Source organism: Silurus meridionalis, chromosome 16 (genome assembly GCF_014805685.1).
Source record: "Silurus meridionalis isolate SWU-2019-XX chromosome 16, ASM1480568v1, whole genome shotgun sequence".
NCBI lineage: Eukaryota > Metazoa > Chordata > Actinopteri > Siluriformes > Siluridae > Silurus > Silurus meridionalis.
Genome location: NC_060899.1, coordinates 14,931,902 through 14,949,453, shown reverse-complemented (window position 1 = coordinate 14,949,453; position 17,552 = coordinate 14,931,902). Strand labels below are relative to the sequence as shown.

Here is a 17,552-nt window from a genome sequence, read left to right as displayed (position 1 = left end):
AGTAGGTGGGGGTCTGTTTTTTTGTTGGCAAGCAAGCACTAGCAAGCATCAGAGAACCTGATGGGATCCTGATGAGAACCCTTCACCATGTCCATGGCTTGTACAGTCGAGATCTCAACCATATCGAGTATCCTTAGAATGGAATGGAAAGGTCTGTGTGGCAATTCAGTCACGTCTGCAAAAGGTACACTAATGCAGAATCCATGTAGAAAGCACACCTAGATGCTAGATGTTGCGTCCAATAACCTGCCAATGTCAGTGCTAGAGGAATGACTCAAGGTTATTCCATTTCAAGCCCATCCCATGTTGATACCCTCGACCACACATTAAGTGTACTGTGTAACGTGGGGGTATCATGGTTTTTGTCCTTTTGGATCCAAATGCCTCTTTCTTCGTTTCAAGCTACCTGCATGTCCTCGCCTTCCCTTCACCGATCACCCAGTCAGCATGCCAGAACGGATCATGATGTCCTGCTTACACGCAAGAGTGTAAATTTGTTTGCTTAGTCAAAGCTCTGGTACATATCCGTTTACTGAAGCGCAGCGGTCTGAGAGAATGTAGAAAAGTCCTATCAACCGGCTGGACGAGCTTCAAACATACTGTAGAGACAGATTCAGGCACGCACGCACACACTCAGTCACACCGACACACACATGCACACACTCAGAAAACAGTGGCTTTTCTATGTATAAAGCACAGCTGGTGGAATAAGTGAATTTGTTGTGGGAGAGCCACTCCGAGGAGCCTTATTTTGTGGTAGAGAAGCATTTACCGACCAGCCAGTTGCTGGGGAGCTCAAAAACATCTGCCAGGGAAGCCGGTTTATAACACTACTGCTGTATGATGTGCTTCAAGGTCCGGTCCAACACACACTTGAGTACAAATCTCATGCACGAATTCCTCACTTTCCCTCCCACTCACTGAGGAACTCAGAAGAAAAGAGTATAATTAACTGGTAAGAACTGGGGTATATGCAAAAACGTCGAAATGCTTCAGATTCAATGTATGTAAAATAAAAGGGTAAAATAACAGGGCAAAAGGGGTAAAGGGGCTTTTTACATGTCAATTGTACATCACAGCAGAATAAGATTATTTCTTCTTATACCAGCGACATTATGAAGCTACGGTCAGACTGCCTCTGGAGGTCAGAGGGTTAGAGACCTTGCTCTAAGGCCACAAGAGTGGCAGCTTGGCAATATCGGGTCTTGAACTTCCAACATGACAATCAGTAACTGAGAGCCTTAACCAATGAGCTACCACTTCCCCAAAGAAAGAAGCTTTTTACTTCTCACATGTACATTACAGCCGAGTGAAATTATTTCTTCAGATATCTTAGCGACTTTAGCAGGCTGGGGTCAGGGCGCTGGGTCTGCCATGATAAAGTGCCCCTGAAGCACAGGGACTTGCACAAGGGCCCAGGAGTTGGAGTAAGAGCACAGGGTTAGCCATGATACAGTGCACCTGGAGCACAGAGGATTAAGGGCCTTGCATAAGGGCCCAAGAGCTGGGGTCAGTGCAGAGGGTCAGTCGTGATACAGCGCCCCTGGAGCACAGAAGGTTAAGGGCCTTTTTCATAGACTAACTTGGCAATACAAGGGCATGAACCCCCAACCTTTGATCAGTAAACCAGAGTCTACTGAGCTGAGCTACCACTTCCCCATAAAGAAGAGCCCATATAGGGATCGAACCCAGGACCTTAGCATTATTCGCATCATGCTCTACGTAACTCAACTAACCAGCCAAAACCGGTTAATAAACTTGTATAACGTGTATAAACTTAATCTTGGAGTCGTGTATGGTCTTACCCGAGTGTGTGTACGTATATGCATCTTCAGCCCATCATTCTTGCTGAAGGCCTTGTCACAGTACGGGCACTGGTAAGGGCGTTCACCTAAACACACAAACACACACACACACACACACATGCAATCATCATTATTACAATCATCATACTGGCCATCATGATACAACACACCTTTGCTAAATACAGCTATCAAGCAAGGGTGTCACTGTGTCTGAGCCCACAGATGGGCACTGTGTGTGTCCTGGTGAAGGAGACGTGGCGTCTGTGCATGCCATGCCTGACTGAAGGGGGTGTGTCTTTAGGACCTGTCATACCCAGCAAAAATGGCATAGATTATGTAAAGGAGGTGTGGCCTCTGTGTGTTTCAGCCTCAGTGAAGGTGGCATGGCTTGTGCTCCTGTCCATTTTAGTAAAGGAGGTGTGGCTTGTGTTATTCAGTCTCACTAAAGGAGGTATCATTTGTGTTTGTCACTGTCAATAAAGGAGGTGTGGCTTCTGTCCCTGTCAGACTCAGTAAAGAAGGCATGTCTTATATTCCTGTTAATTAAATAAAGGAGGTGTGGCCTGTGTTTCTATCGGTCTCATTTAAAGAGGTGTGGCTTGTGTTCCTGTTAATTATAAAAAGGGGTGTGGCTTGTGTTCATGTTAATTAAAAAAGTAGGTGTGGCTTGTGTTCCTGTTAATTATAGAAGGGGTGTGGCTTGTGTTCCTGTTCATTATAAAAAAGGGGTGTGGCTTGTGTTTCTGTTAAATAAATCAATGCGGTGCTTGTGCTCCTTTCAATTAAAAAAGGGGGTGTGGCTTATGTTCATGTTAATTCAAAAAGGAGGTGTGGCTTGTGTTCCTATCAATCTCAAGCATGGTTTGTGTTCAAGACAATTTCAATAAAAGGAGCCTGTGTCATTCTCAGTAAAGGAGGTGTGGCTTGTGTTACTGTCAGTCTCAGTCAAGGAAGTGTGGCTTCTGTATGTCAAATGCCCTCAAAACTAAATTGTTATTCTTCCTCTGGCAAGAACTTATTGAGACTGAGAAAGCACAGTGCAGTATCATGCAGGAATCAGTATAAGTTGAGCCTTGATCTTTCTGAAGATAATGTTTGTGATTCCATCCGTATGACATCACACAGACTTTGTGGGTTAGGGTTAGGGTGTTCTAGAAAGCCGAACTGAGCCAAGAAACAAAAGTCTGGAGATCAGTCTTGAGTATATAATATGTGGAGAAAAGTACATGCAAAAGTCTATAGGATGATGTGCTGTTTCCAAAAACTGCTCATCCTGAAGTGTTTTATTCCACTTGTCAAGGAACACTCTCAATTTCATCTGTTTATTGCTAGGTTTAGTGTTGCGCAACATCCTCCAAAGCTGCATTATAACAACTTCAGTCAATTCCCCCACCAAAACAACACACACTCTCCATCCATCATACTATTCAACTCCCTTTCCCCTTATCTTCCAGATCTCCTGACCCACAGTGGGCGGGCTCACACAGGCCCCTCCCTTCCTCCTGCACATTAAAGCCCCACTGCTTTGACTGTCAGAGATGCTATCTGACCTCTCGCAATAAAGCTGCAAACAGGCAGTGACAAGCCGTCAATCACCGTAGAGCCGGACACGTGGATCCGATTTAAAACCGGGCTGATTCAGGCGGCTGATAGCTGAGGGAGCGAGTCTGATTGGAGGTCAGCGGCTCGGCTCAAATGCCCAACCATCATCATGCTGCAAAGTTTTTTTTGGCAGAGCGGGTTTGCCTAGCGCAAATGGTAGCACACATTTGTGATTAACGATTCATGTCTGCTGCTGAACCTGATCTGAGAAAAATCTGAAATTGAAATACGTCTCGCTCCATAAAACAGCGGGAACGCTGGAACTCCGTCGAAGGACGTTTGTCGGAAAAGATTTGACGTACTCTCATGCGCTTGAATGCCGATGCATAAAAACGCAGAATCGCTTAAATTCAGCGGAAAGGAACCACAGAATTGTGACGTTTTACTAAATTGTTATCAAAGTTTTGTAGCTTTCTGTAATGTTACTGCTGTTAAAATGAATCCTGATATAAATGATTCGTGAGTGATAGTCCCATGGTTTGAGACCAGAAGAACAGCTTATTATTACAAGCTCTCCTGCTACTCTTTAAGTCTAATAGGGGTTGAACTTAACAAGCTTTGTTTTGGTTTTATTAAAAGAAAAAAATCCCTGAGGCTACAGGGTCTGTGTAGACAAAAGTCGGCATCAAAATTTAGCAAAAACAAATATGATCCATGATCACCAAAAGTGCTCAATAGGTACAATCCTGAACCCTAATAACCCTGAAATGTAAATCTCATTGGTGGTGTTTTCTTGGGACGAAATATCCACGTTGGTGCTGTTTGAGCAAATGATAAATAATATGACATAAACCAGAGGAACATATTCAGAGATCGCAGACAATCTAGTAGAATATGGGGTGGGGCAAGGCAGGGTTTGGCAAAGCAGAATGGGGGCGGGGAAAGAGTTGTTATGTAATGAGTGTCTGAAGATTTTGTGCACATTACATTGTAAGAAGAGGACATGCCATTTAATGCGATTTCCTGGTTGCTTTACGAAATTCTCAAACTTCTCAGGATGAAGTAGGAATGCTGGATAAGGCCACTAATGGATTTTGCACTGATGTTTGATCAGTTATTTTACATCCAGCTTGTTCAAGAGAACCACAAACCCAAATAAAAAAAAAAGATAATTTTCCAAACAAAATTCGCATGAACATGTACACTGGAGGAACTCGGCAAAATAGTAGCTTTTGAATATTTAGGGTTCTACCACAGACCTACCCAAATAACTCAAAATCAAAAAATAAGATAGCAAGAAACTATACATTTTAAATTAAATTACATTAAAAACATTTTCTAATTTTTTCCAAACAAAAAACGAACACAAAAAAAATCAATTTAGCTAGTAAACCAACTAGCAGCTGAAACGCAAAAGAACCGATTAGCATTACTACACACGCCATGTATTGACATAATATTGTTTGGCTACTAGCCTGCATTAATTCTAAACAATGTTAGCACGTTTGGCACCTAAATTCTCTGCTATTTGTGAGCTATAAAGACCTGATGATCGATCGCGACTCCAGCTGACATCACCGCTGTCTGAAACTGCTTTTGGACTGGAAAAACTCTCTCGAAGAACGTTTCCCTCACCGCTCGGAAACCAAGAGGATCTCAGGCTTATGAAACAAAACCTTATTCCAATTTCAGTGCTTTCTTCTGGGCTAATGAAATAAGGGGTTTGCTGGCTGGAGAATGGCTCCCTTTGGAATAAGTAATGCGCCTGGCAACTGGGACAGCTCCTCAAGGAAACACGAAATGGCGATGCCTAACTTAATAAGATGCAGGCTTTAGAGAGATGCCAGCTGTGTGTATATGTGTGTATATATATATGTGTGTGTGTGCTGACTGTACAGCCATCTAATTTCCAATTCATGTTGCTGGTGTAACCACTAAAGGGACTAATTGTCGAACAGAAAGAAAAACACGTGTTGTTTCATTAGACACAGTGCGAGACTGGTGGATATTTTTTGTCCTGTGAGTAATAAGGTTAATTAGCTCGGCTTCAGGGGGAATTAACAGGGTAAGATCCTCATTAAGCGGAACGCTGCCCCCAAGGAGGATCTCGCCTGAAATTGCCAGCCGTGTATGATGGGTAGTTTAACCCAGCACGCCCTTGCTTATTGATTCGAAAATCGCTCTCAATAACAGCACCGCTGTATCAGTTACCTGGAACATAATCACATGCCTATATAAGAGTGTAATTAGTGTAAGCTGGACCCTGAGGCCCTAAGCAAGTTAAAAGTGTAAGGCACCGACAAATAGCATGTACTTAGATATGCACTTGTGGATAGGATACATTGGTTTGTCCACTTCTGGCTCTCCACAAGTGTTAACCATTTAAATGCAGATTTATTCAAATTTTGCTTTTATATTAAGCTCCACTCTTCCGAGAAGGCTTTCCAGTAAGTTTTATGTTTCCAGGATTACTGATCATTCAGGTACTAGCGTTAAAAAGGGCTGGGGAGACTCCATCTCTATTTCATTCCAAACGAGTTCAGAGGTGTTGGGGAGGTCAGGAGTCTGTGCAGGACACTAGAGTTTGTTCACACCAACCTGAATATGCAAATAAATAACAATTTGCCTGTGGGATCAATAAAATATTCTTAAATAAAAAAAAAAAAAACAAGATCTACTCCAGTTTGGAGCTTTGAACCAATGAAGATGAAATGCAACTGCAGAAGCAGATATTTTTCAATCCAAAGTACATTTTCATCTTTCTGCCTTTATGTCTCTATTTTCCATAATCTTCAAGACCAACAAATACATATCCTTTGATCTCCGCTTCCAAACACCTACGCCACCTCCACATCTTCCCCTCAACCTTGATTTTCGCCTCGAGCTGTATAGTTTCTTCGGAAGGCCTCGGCTGCCCTTTGACGATCTTATTCTTCAAAAGGAAGACACACAAATTGACAAGCAAACCAATTTACTCACACAAACACGCACAAACACTAAGGATCGGGTTAAAACTCATCTCTGAAACCTGGAGAAGCTCTGTGGAAGGCATTAGAGGGTCACGCCAGCAAAGACCCAGCACAGCAGTGAATTCTGGGACTGTGGAGGAGTTTTATGAAGCTTGTAAAACTGTAGCAGGTCAAGCCAAAAAATCTTAGATTCTCATTTCAACGATTGGACAGGCTTAAGATTGGTTGTAAAAAGCTTTTGGGTTTTCTGATTTGGGGTGTATTTGTTGTACCGTCATTAAAAAGGTAAAGAAGACACAAAATGTGACTTTGAATGTGGTGTGATTGTCCTCCATCTCCTAGGACATGATTTTCTGCTGGACAAGTTTGTACAGCATGGTTATATTAGTTCAGGAACCGGTCTGAACCAGTCTCCATGGGATATCTGAATAGTTCCTATCGGCTCTTCTTTTGGAACCAAAGCTTGACCCTCTGTTGAGAAACATGCACAAGCTAAGGAAAACCATTCAGAGGTACTTTTAATTGGTCATACAATACGCAGCAATATTGACAATGTCTTTATTGTAGACTCTTTTACACATGACTGATGGATGCACGTGGCTAAAGTCTCCGAATGATAATGCACCCCTCTGAAAGGCGGTGCTCCAGACAGTTTAGAACTCTGGCCTATGATTACGCCGTGACCGGAGTCCGATGATTTCAGACACATGCTGTTATAAGCGGATTCTTATTTAGCCTAGTCGCAAGAGGATAAGCATCGGGACTGGTGGGTGTGTGAGGAAAAAGAGGGGCTAATTGATTTAGCATGCTCTGTAAGGGGACACCGTACGTGTGTGACCCCTGGGTGCCTCCAAAGCTTACCTTTAGCCCTGGCGGTCCAGATCGGCTCCAGAGAAGCCCTAGCCAATCGATCCATTCGGCACCCCCAGTGAGAATGTGTATGTGTGTGTGTACATATGGGTGTCCCCTGTCGCAAGCTTTACCCACAAGCCCCTTTTTTTCACGGTTGTATGGAGGGCTATGGGGAGCCTTGAGGATTTAAAGCTCTAGTCTGAATGCCATTAGCCTTGTCTGTCACACATTCACTGTTTCCTCTTACTGCTCTGGCTGTGGACGGAAACGAAATATCGATTTACTCAAGCTGATAAGCGTTTAACTCGGATCATTCACACAGATCTTTTCATCTGACCTGCTTGCGAAGGGAGAGAGGCTCTGCCAGAGATCCCATAACACGTTATTTCCTGCAGTGCTTAAAATAAAGAGGCCCATGCGGTTTACATGCGACTATATGAAAAGGAAAGAAAAGTCCATCATTTTGTCAATCAAATATCCAAATGGATAATAAGTTTATGGATAATAAATCCATACCAGTGCTGTCGTCAATTACAAAGTCTTTGTCCAAGTTTCCAAAAGTCCACGTAAATGCGTGTAGATCTGGATCACATGACCAAACGTGGAAGTCACATGTGCACTGAGGTTGTGGGAAAGAGTGTGCTGTGTCTAAACACTACAAAACACTAAGATCTACTGGAATGCCTTGATTTCTACAGAGAGGACATTTAGAGGAAATACCATGGACCAGACAAACACACACACGCAGTATAAAAAAGAATACACATATATACACACACACATATATGCACTCGAACCCCCTCTTTGTACTCAAGCCAAACTAAATACATCTGTAAATCTTTCTTAGCTGCGCTATAATATTTCAGAGCATTTAAAAATATCATATGGATGCCATAAAAATCGCGAAGGATCTTATATCTTCGTCTGCTTTTCATGTCTTTGGCACTTCTGATGTTCTTGTTGCATCAAATCACTTGTCAGGCAGAAAATAATTTTATTCTTTAGGATTATAAAATACTTATACTTGGTGCTCGCTGCTCTTTGTCTTCATGTACGGGTCTGACAGATTCGGCCAGCAGTAATGAGGCAGACTCTGTGGACCTGATGTTTTCATGCCGATGAAACTGTAATCAACCACATAAGCCTGTTTGATATATACATACATTATATACTGAGGAATTTAATGGCAATTTAACAAGACAAGGGTAAGTGTGAAATCCCTGGAAATCCCTGGAAATCCCTGTTACTGAAGCTGTGCCAGCAGTACCAGGCACTCAGAGTCAACATATTAGGTACTGAAGCTGGGCAGAAAGGAAATTACAGGTACTGATGCAAAACAAAGTCAAATTCTAAGGTACTGACACTGAACACATTTAATTTCCTAGGTACTGACATTGAACCCATTGAAATTCCCAGATCTGACACTCAACACATTCAAATTCCCAGATACTAAGACATAACACATTTAAATTCCCAGGTACTGACACTCAATACATTCAAATACCAAGGTAATGACACTCAACACATTCAAATTCCTAGGTACTGACACTCAACACATTCAATTTACCAGGTAATGAGACTCAACACATTAAAATTCCCAAGTACTGACACTCAACACAATCAATTTACCAGGTACTGAGACTCAACACATTAAAATTCCCAAGTACTGACACTCAACACATTCAAATTCCCAGGTACTGACACTCAACACATTCATATTCCCAGGTACTGACACTCAACACATTTAAATTCCCAGGTACTGACACGCAACACATTCTAATTCCTAGGTACTGACACTCAACACATTCAAATTACCAGGTTCTAACAATGAAAAAAGAAATTTCCAGGTCCTGACACTGAACAATGTCAAATTTCCAGGTACTGACCCTAACACATTCGAATTCCCAGGTACTAATGCTAAACAAAGTCAAATTCCACAATACTTAAGCCAGACAGAGGCAAATTCATATATGCTGAAACTGGGGAGAATGGAATTCCCAGGTACTAAAGCTAGAGCAAGTGGAAATCCCATGTATTGAATTCTGGACAGTGATGAATTTCCAATTGATTAAATTATACAGGGTTAAAAAACTAGAGAGAGTGCAATTCAGAGGTACAAAAGCTGAACCAAGTGGGATTGCCTGGAATCTGGACAGAGTAGAAATCCCAGCATATACCCTGGTAAAATATAATTTAAAGGCTAAAATTGTGAATACGAAGTGTAAACATTGTTATAATGCAGATAAAGTATAATAATCAGCTAAAAAAATTAAAGCTAAGCTAAATATATGCTCCTAAAGTAAAAATGCTCTGTTACAATTAATCATTGCTGACAACTGCAACTACCCATCCCTAATATCAAATGACAGCAGACTGGGTTTTGTACATGTTGTGGCATAACCCAGTTTTTCACAAGCATACGTCTTGTTTTTTTACAAGGGGCTTTTCAGTGAAATGTAAATCCAGGGGAAACATCTAAACCTGTGTCTTTTCCCAACCACGACACTCCCTCTGATGTCATTTAGTGTCTGCATTCTGTAAGTGTTTTCTTTAGGTTCTCCTGCATGGCTGATCCCCCAGGCAACACACACACACACACACACACACATGCACACACATACACACGCCCCCTATGACGTGCTGTTGGGTTCAGATCAGGAAAACTGACACAATTACACATATTACTCTGGGAAAGGCACTTAGAGGGACATGAATATTCACACCCACACACCTGCTCCATGACATAAGGCCTCAACAGGTCAACAGACAAGCCATCCATTCAGGAGAAAAAGCCCATCCCAAAACTTGGCTCAGGCTGCTCTTTCTCTCAGAATCCAATTTTAATTGAATAAGAAAACTGTTAGATGCTGATCTGAGACCAGTTTAAAGCAGTTCTCAAGCTTCTCCACAGGGCTTTTACACTGCTCTGTAAAGATGTTTCAGTATTCCACTTTACTGTAAAAGGTCCTATAGGCAATGTCTCACTGAAATCCCCATGCACATTCCTAACATAGACTGACAGGTTAGAGCCCTATTTCAGTGAGACTGACATGTATAAAGGAAAAAACTTCACTGAGACTAATAGGTACAGAAGTCATAACTCCTTCACTAGAACTAACAGGTACATAAACGATACCTATGTTACACAGACTCACAGGTTAGAGGTCACTCCCTCCTCAATGTGAGGGACAAGTATCGAGGACACACTTCCTTCACTGTACCTGACGTACAGAGGCCACACCTCTTTCAGTAAGGCTGACAGGTATGGAGGCCATTCCTTGTTCAATGAGTCTGGCCACACCTCCATCACTGAGTCTGACGGGTACAGAGGTCACACCTACTTCAATAGGTTTACCAGATACAGAGGCCACACCTTCTTCACTGAGATTGACAGGAACAGAGGCCACACCTCCTTCAATAAGACTGACAGGTACAATGGCCCCGCCTCCTTCAACGGGACTGACATGTTCAGAGGCCACACCTCCTTCAATAAGACTGACAAGTACAGAGGCCACGTCTCCTTCAATGGGACTGACAGGTCCAGAGGCCACACCTCCTTCAATAAGACTGACAGGTACAATGGCCCCGCCTCCTTCAATGGGACTGACAGGTATAGAGGCCACACCTCCTTTAATGGGACTGACAGGTACTGAGGGCACGTCTCCTTCAATGGGATTGACAGGTACAGAGACCACACCTCATTCAATTTGACTGACAGGTACAAAGGCCACACCTCCTTCAATAAGACTGGCAGGTACAGAGGCCACACCTTCTTAACTGGTGGTAGCAGGTTCAAAGGCTTTGCCTCCTTCACTGGAAATGGTGGAAAGGAAAAGCAAGTGATTCACTCACAGTGTTTCCAAATAATAGTTTCCCAATTAACAGGATGCTACTAGAGATGTCCTACAACTTCAGTCACCCCACAACACTGTTCTGATTGGGTGTCGAATATTACACCTCTATAAAATAATATCGTTATATGACAAAAAAGTGAAGCTGAATGCCATAGGACCAGCTTAATAGATTTTAAAGCCTCTAGATCAACATTAAAGCTCCAGCAGCCCATTAGTTAAGTTCCTGGAGCAGCACTGGTGGAAGACTTCAGAATAATGGCAAGAAAAAGCAACATGCACAGCTCCAGTGACTTTCTCGAGAAGCCATATGCTCGCTGGTGCCTGAGTATGACATCATCAACACCTCGGACCAAAAGAAAAAGCTCGAGGAGGCCGCTGGCACATGGGTGAGCTAATGTAAAGTAAATCCCTCCGATCTGGGAAGTATTAACCCGTCGCACAGTACGCCCACGCTTGCCTTACACATCCCTGACGGACAGTGTTCTCCTTCACATACAGGCCAACTCAGATCAGTGAAAACAGGAGATCCTGGCTCTGGATGCGATGAATGCGCTGAGAACTATTTTTTTGTCACGTTTTTTATCCATGTTACCTTAAGAGAGGACAGTCAAAGGTGATTTTGCGCTACGTATAGTTTCACGCATGTGAACGTTCGGCCAAAATCAATATACTTAGCCATTGATGCATCTTTTGTAAACGCACCTTTTCCCCAACCTCCACTCACTCGTCCCAGATACTAATGAGCTTTAAACTCCTACCCCAGATGAAAAAACAAAGGCTGATCAGATGTAGTAATCTGAGAGCAGTTAACTCATGATGACAGTAAAGTTTCCCAGCATGGGAACTCTTCGGGGGCCGTCTCACCCTATCCAAGGTGAAGCTTGGATTAGGAAGAGCTTGGTTCAGGGTAAAGAAGTTGCCTTTAAGAATTAAGTTAATTTACATTCGCTAAGGAAAATAAACGCTTTGTGTGGACAGGTTGATCGAACACATGGTCAGGGATTGTCTGCTTCAAGTTGTCTGTGTCCTTCAGTACTTTCGACATGCAAAACGAAAAGATTTGCTGATTTTCTTAGCGTTCGTTTTCTTCGAAGAAACAAAGGCGGATAATGCAAAATGCATTTTCTTTCAAGAAAATTCAAGGGATTTATATTATCGGTGGTGGTTTTAAAAAGTTGCGAGACTCGCTCTGTATACAAGCAAGTAATTTATTTATCTACGTTTATACACTATCACTTTCAAAATAGTCCCCTTGCACAGCAATACAGCCCTCCCAGAGTTCCTGTGACAAGGTGCACACGTGGTAACGCACGTGGTCGGAATAGCACCAGTTGTACAGCTTCCGATGTACACAGGAAGATGTCTTCTGGCACACTGACTTAAAAATAAATTCGGTGCTCCCTGTGACTGTGCATGCAGCCTTGTGCTGCCAGCTGTTTTCGTGTCACAAAATTAGGTTTGAAACGTTTTGATACCACCTCATACACCCCAGTTAGGTATATACACATACAGAGTTAAATGTACGATACACGTTACGAGTGCGTTTTGACAGATCGCACTTCATGGAAAACTTGCGAGAGAGTACAAGACAAGCTCTATGGCACAGGACAAGAAATAATAACAATCAATAAGTGTGGGGAACCACAAAACTTACACTGGCTACGAAAGAATAGCAGGAGAAATACCAAGATGGGTTATGCAGCACGAGCTGGATAATGTTCTAACCACTTGAATGAAACTGTAATCCGTCCTACTGAAGCAGAATGTACATTATCTAGACCCATTTGCTGACCTTCAGACTAAGATCTTCATTCCTTCACTTACAGCAACAAAGCCATGGTGGATCTGGAACCTATCCTGGGAGACCTTGGACTTGGGGTGGCAGTCCATAACAGGGTATGTGGGGGCAATTTAGGGAGGGGGAGCAATGTACCTTCTGCTGGGAGGTCTTAGAACCAAGAAGAAATCCACGCAAACGTGGAAAGAGCATGCAGAGACGGTAATCTGAGCTCAGGATCAAGCCTGGTGAATGAGGAGGCAACGCTACCTGCTGTGCCTTGTCAAGCAAGTTTTTTATGTTCAGAAATTTATCATACTTTTGTTTCATCACTCCAGTAACTCTCTAATTTCCATATCATGTTTTGACTAGAAATGAAAGTTGAAACACCAGAAGGAAAATGATCGAATTGGGATTTAAATTCCACAGTGTCTGTAGAGATATGAAGCTGATTGAGATCACCCACTGCTTAGAAAAATTTGGGATAATTCCAATATAGCACCGACACGTTTGAATACCTTTTGCCTTTACCCGTTTCAGTGCAAAAGAAAACAAAACAAAAGTCCATTCCTCTGAAATGAATTGTTTTGGGATGTGAATTTTTGCCTTTTTTTCCTGATTTTCCAAAGTTGGAGGCACACAATTGTATAGGATTTCTAGATGTGGTATCATTAAATTTCCCCTTCACTTGAACCAAAAGCCCCAAACCTGTTCCAGCATGACAAAGCCCCTGTGCATAAAGCCAGCTCCATGAAGATTTACATGGGTTAGAGTGGAAGGTCTCCTGCTACAGAGTAGATGAATGTGAACGCTGACTGCACCGCAGGTCTCCTCACCTCACCAACATCATCAAATGTCTATTAGCACAATCCAAAAATCTAGTGGAACATCTTTCCAGAAAAATGGAGGCTATTATAACAACAAATAGGGATTCATTGTGGAATTGGTCAGATCCTACAGACCTTTGTCCATTTAGCACATGCCTACAACCGTTTGCTTGTTGTACGTCTGTAAGGACTGAACTTTGTTCAATTGTTGCGAATGAAAGGGTTAAAATCTCGAAAGCGTGAAAGGAAAATGACTCAATAAGCTGTGGCGCCTTTGCTCATCAATGTCCTGCCCTGACTCATCGGAGTTATACGTTCACACACTGGATTTCTCACTAATCTAAATTCAATGTCATGAACATAGTCCAATGTTCCAAATGCACTAATTATGTGTCTAATGGAAAATCTTGATGTTTTTACCCACTACCACCAACACACATTCTTTTATTTAATAGCATCGATCCGATTCCAATGTTATGTACTGTATATATAGATATATATTTTAATAAATGTATAAGAAATCACATATATTGCATGCTGTTTTAGCAAACATTAAAGTATCACTATATTACTGATTAGATTATTAGATTTTAGACTGGAATTAGTCATCTGTATAAACAGTATATAAACTAATATCAACTGTAATAATGGGTTTAGGACTGCAATTGCCCTGAACAGTGTCAAAAAACTCAACACTGATAGAACTTTAATTAATGGACATTTAGTATTGAGGACGGGTTTTCTGCAGAGGATGGTTCCTCTCCAGGTTTCTTCTTCATATTATCTCAGGAAGCTTTTCTTTACCACTGGCTCTTTAGGAATAAAAGTATAGTGACTAATTTATATATATATATATATATATATATATATATATATATATATATATATATATATATATATATACACTTAAGGCATTTTGGCAGACGCCCTTATCCACAGTGAGTTCCATTTATCTCATTCATACAACTGAGCAGTATTATGGTGTGGCTGGGATTTGAACTCATAACCTTCTGATTCAAAGTCCAATGCTTTGTCACATTACATATCCCAGTGGTGTTAGGAAGCTGGTGACAGAGCACAAGGGCTTGCTCAAGCGCCCAAGAGTGGCAATGCTGGGGCTTAAACCCACAACCTTCCAATCAGTAACCCAGAGCTTTAATCACTGAGCCACTTCTTTTAAAAAAGAGGCTTTTTGATTGCGTCACATGTACATTACAGCACAGAAGGTTAAGGGCCCAAAGAGTGGCATCTTGGCAATACCGGGGGTTGAACCCCTGATTTTCAGATAAGTAGAGCCTTAACCACTTATTACCACTTATTGCCCTTATAAGTAAACGGAAACTTAGAGTTTTTTAGTTCAGTCTGTACAGATTTACAGCCATCAGGGGTGGAGGTCATGTTGCTGGATGCCTTTCCTTGTTAAAGAGCTGCTTCATTTGCTTTCTTCTTGTTGTTGTTTTATTTTTGTCCCTCACTTCCTTTCTCCTTGCGAGGTGCATCCCTCTCTCCCACCCCTCCCACTGCATTCTTAAACCCCCTTCTCTTTGTTTATCTCTCGACTTCAGCCAGGCCCTCTCGACCATCCGACAGAAATGCATACGTGTCCACGCACACACGCTCGCATGCACCAATTCCCACGCGTCTGCAGCGCTCACTCCGTGTCCGAACGTCGCTGTAGTCGTTTGTCATTTTTATAGCAGGCGGGCGGGTTTGCGTACATGTAAATGTAAGTGTGAGTGCGAGAGAGAGAAAGGAAAGGCTCTAGTGTTAATAATAGCTGTGTTGTGTTAGTGTGTGACGGACAAAAAGTCTCCAGGCCCATAAAAGAGCAGAATGTGTCTGATGTCTCTTGTGTAATCGGGCTCCGGCTTCGAGACCAGCGTCGGCTTCCAAACGCCGATTAAATCTCGGGTCTGCGAGTATTTAATAAGCAGATGGTCTGTCTGGGGTGTGTGTGTGTGTGTGGTTTAATGGGCTGTATAATTTAATTTGTCCTTCACACCAAAACAAGGTGTTTTGACAAAATTGTAATAAAAAAATGTCAATAATTTTTTGGATGGGGATCGAATTCTCAATTCTGATTGGTCAGAAGGAGGCGGTGATTTTTTTTCTTTTATTCTGGCTAACTGACATGGCGACTTGTAAGGCAAAGCTTAGTGGTTATGAGGTTAAACGTCTCAGAAGGTTGTGAGTTTGAATCCCAGCACCACCACGCTGTGACTTTTGGGCCCTTTAGCAAGGTCCCTTAACCCTCACCTGCTCAACATGTCAACGAGATCATTGTAAGTTGGTGTACTGCTGATAAGGTGAATGTTTTTTGGGAAGGAGTCTCCAGTTTTAGTGTTTTGTAACAATCAAGGTAAAACTTCGGACACGGAAAAAGTTTTCGGTGCTTCCGCTGCATTTCTTTGTATCGTAGAGGTGATAACAGGATCTGATGTGTTCTACGGGTGGTCCGCATCATCATACATAACCACAAACGCATTGCGTGTTGCTCTTTAATCAACTGTGATTGTTAGAAATAAATGAAAAATGTAAAAAGCGCCGAATTCCGTACGTAAATGTTAAACAATTACAATTGAAAAATGTCAATAGTGCAATTTTTTTTCTAACTAAATCTCCATTTCAGCCTATAAAACCCCCTATTGGCGAATCCTTACAGAGAAAATGAAGAGTTCTTTCCGTGAGTTCGTTCTGGCTGTCAACCGTCCCTCCAACCCTAAACCCATCCGTCCATCGAGCTCATTCTTTAGTCCTAAAACCTCTGATAGAGGTCCAACTGGAACGTTCGTCCATAATGGGATTGTGGGAATAGTGCGGTGTTTGTCGAAAATCTTTAGTCGAGAATGCCAGGGGGTTTTAATGACTGAAAAATTAAATAAAAAACAGGAGGGAGGGGTGGAAGAAAGCAGAAATAGAGAGAAAAAAAAGATTTTTTATTTCAAACCAATTAGAAAGTGTTTTTTAGTGTATGTATGTGCATGTGTGTGTTTATATATTTGTGCATATGTGTGGGTGTGCGTGTGTTTGTGGCCTGCTTAAGAGCATGTTGCTATAGCAGCCTGGAGGAATGTCTGGACCTCCATTGTGAGGACACCATGTCATTCTGGGCACAGGGACAGCGGCGCTCTATGTGTCCCTCTGGGGGAGCCGTACTTCCACATGCAAATCCCGACTTGAAAAAAAAATCAATTGACATTCATTCGATTATGGACGCCCTGCGGAGATTTATCTCTATTAGTGTGGCGATAAACGAGACAAACTTCATTTCCATTACAAGAGCCGAGTTTCGGAGTCCATTTAGACGAAGGAGAAGAAGAAGAAGTAGGACAGCATTTATTACAACACTATGAAACTCTTCACATACCCCAGCAAAGGAAAGGCAGGGGGTCAGAAAACAGGGTCAGACATGATACAGGGGCCCTGGAGCAAAGAAGGTTAGGAGCCTTGCTCAAGGGCCCCGACTGTGGCAGCTCAGCAGTGGCGAGACTTGAAGCTTTGAGCTTCTGATCAATAAATCAGAGTCTCTATCGTTACGTATCTACTGATTATTGCGTGTTACCGGGGCGTTCTATGCAGTCCAATCTAGCCGAGCTTGCCCCTTTAGATCAGATGCATTATAGTCATGTGACAGGGTGACTTGAGTATGTTATGATGTGACTTGAACCTACAGTCAAGGTTTCTGAGGTCACCTGGCATTTTCCATAGACACTCTACATCGAAGACAACCATGTGTTCTGGAGCGTGTGTGTGTGTATGTGTGCGCACTGACCTGTATGGCTGCGAATGTGCACCCTCAGGGTCCCATTGCTGGCGAACTTTTGACCGCAGTACGGACAGATCTTTTCCTTCTCTCCGGTGTGAGTCTATCAGAAACAAGAGGAACGTCTGAGAACGACATGGAAACCAATAACAACACAACAACG

General features: G+C 42.4%; 1 protein-coding gene across 2 annotated transcripts in view; it reads right to left on the bottom strand.

Annotated features, from left to right (window-relative positions):
- The window catches only part of prdm5 (PR domain containing 5), a 46,317-nt gene that overhangs the window by 6,255 nt on the left and 22,510 nt on the right, over positions 1-17,552 (bottom strand). Inside the window, exons 13-14 of one of the 2 annotated variants that reach the window (XM_046870156.1) lie at positions 17,399-17,492; positions 1,806-1,891 (exon numbers count right to left, since the gene is read on the bottom strand). In XM_046870156.1, coding sequence (XP_046726112.1) covers positions 1,806-1,891; positions 17,399-17,492 — 180 coding nt within the window. Of the gene's footprint in view, positions 1-1,805; positions 1,892-16,609; positions 16,802-17,398; positions 17,493-17,552 lie in introns of those variants that run through there. The other variant, XM_046870157.1, reaches the window with a different exon arrangement.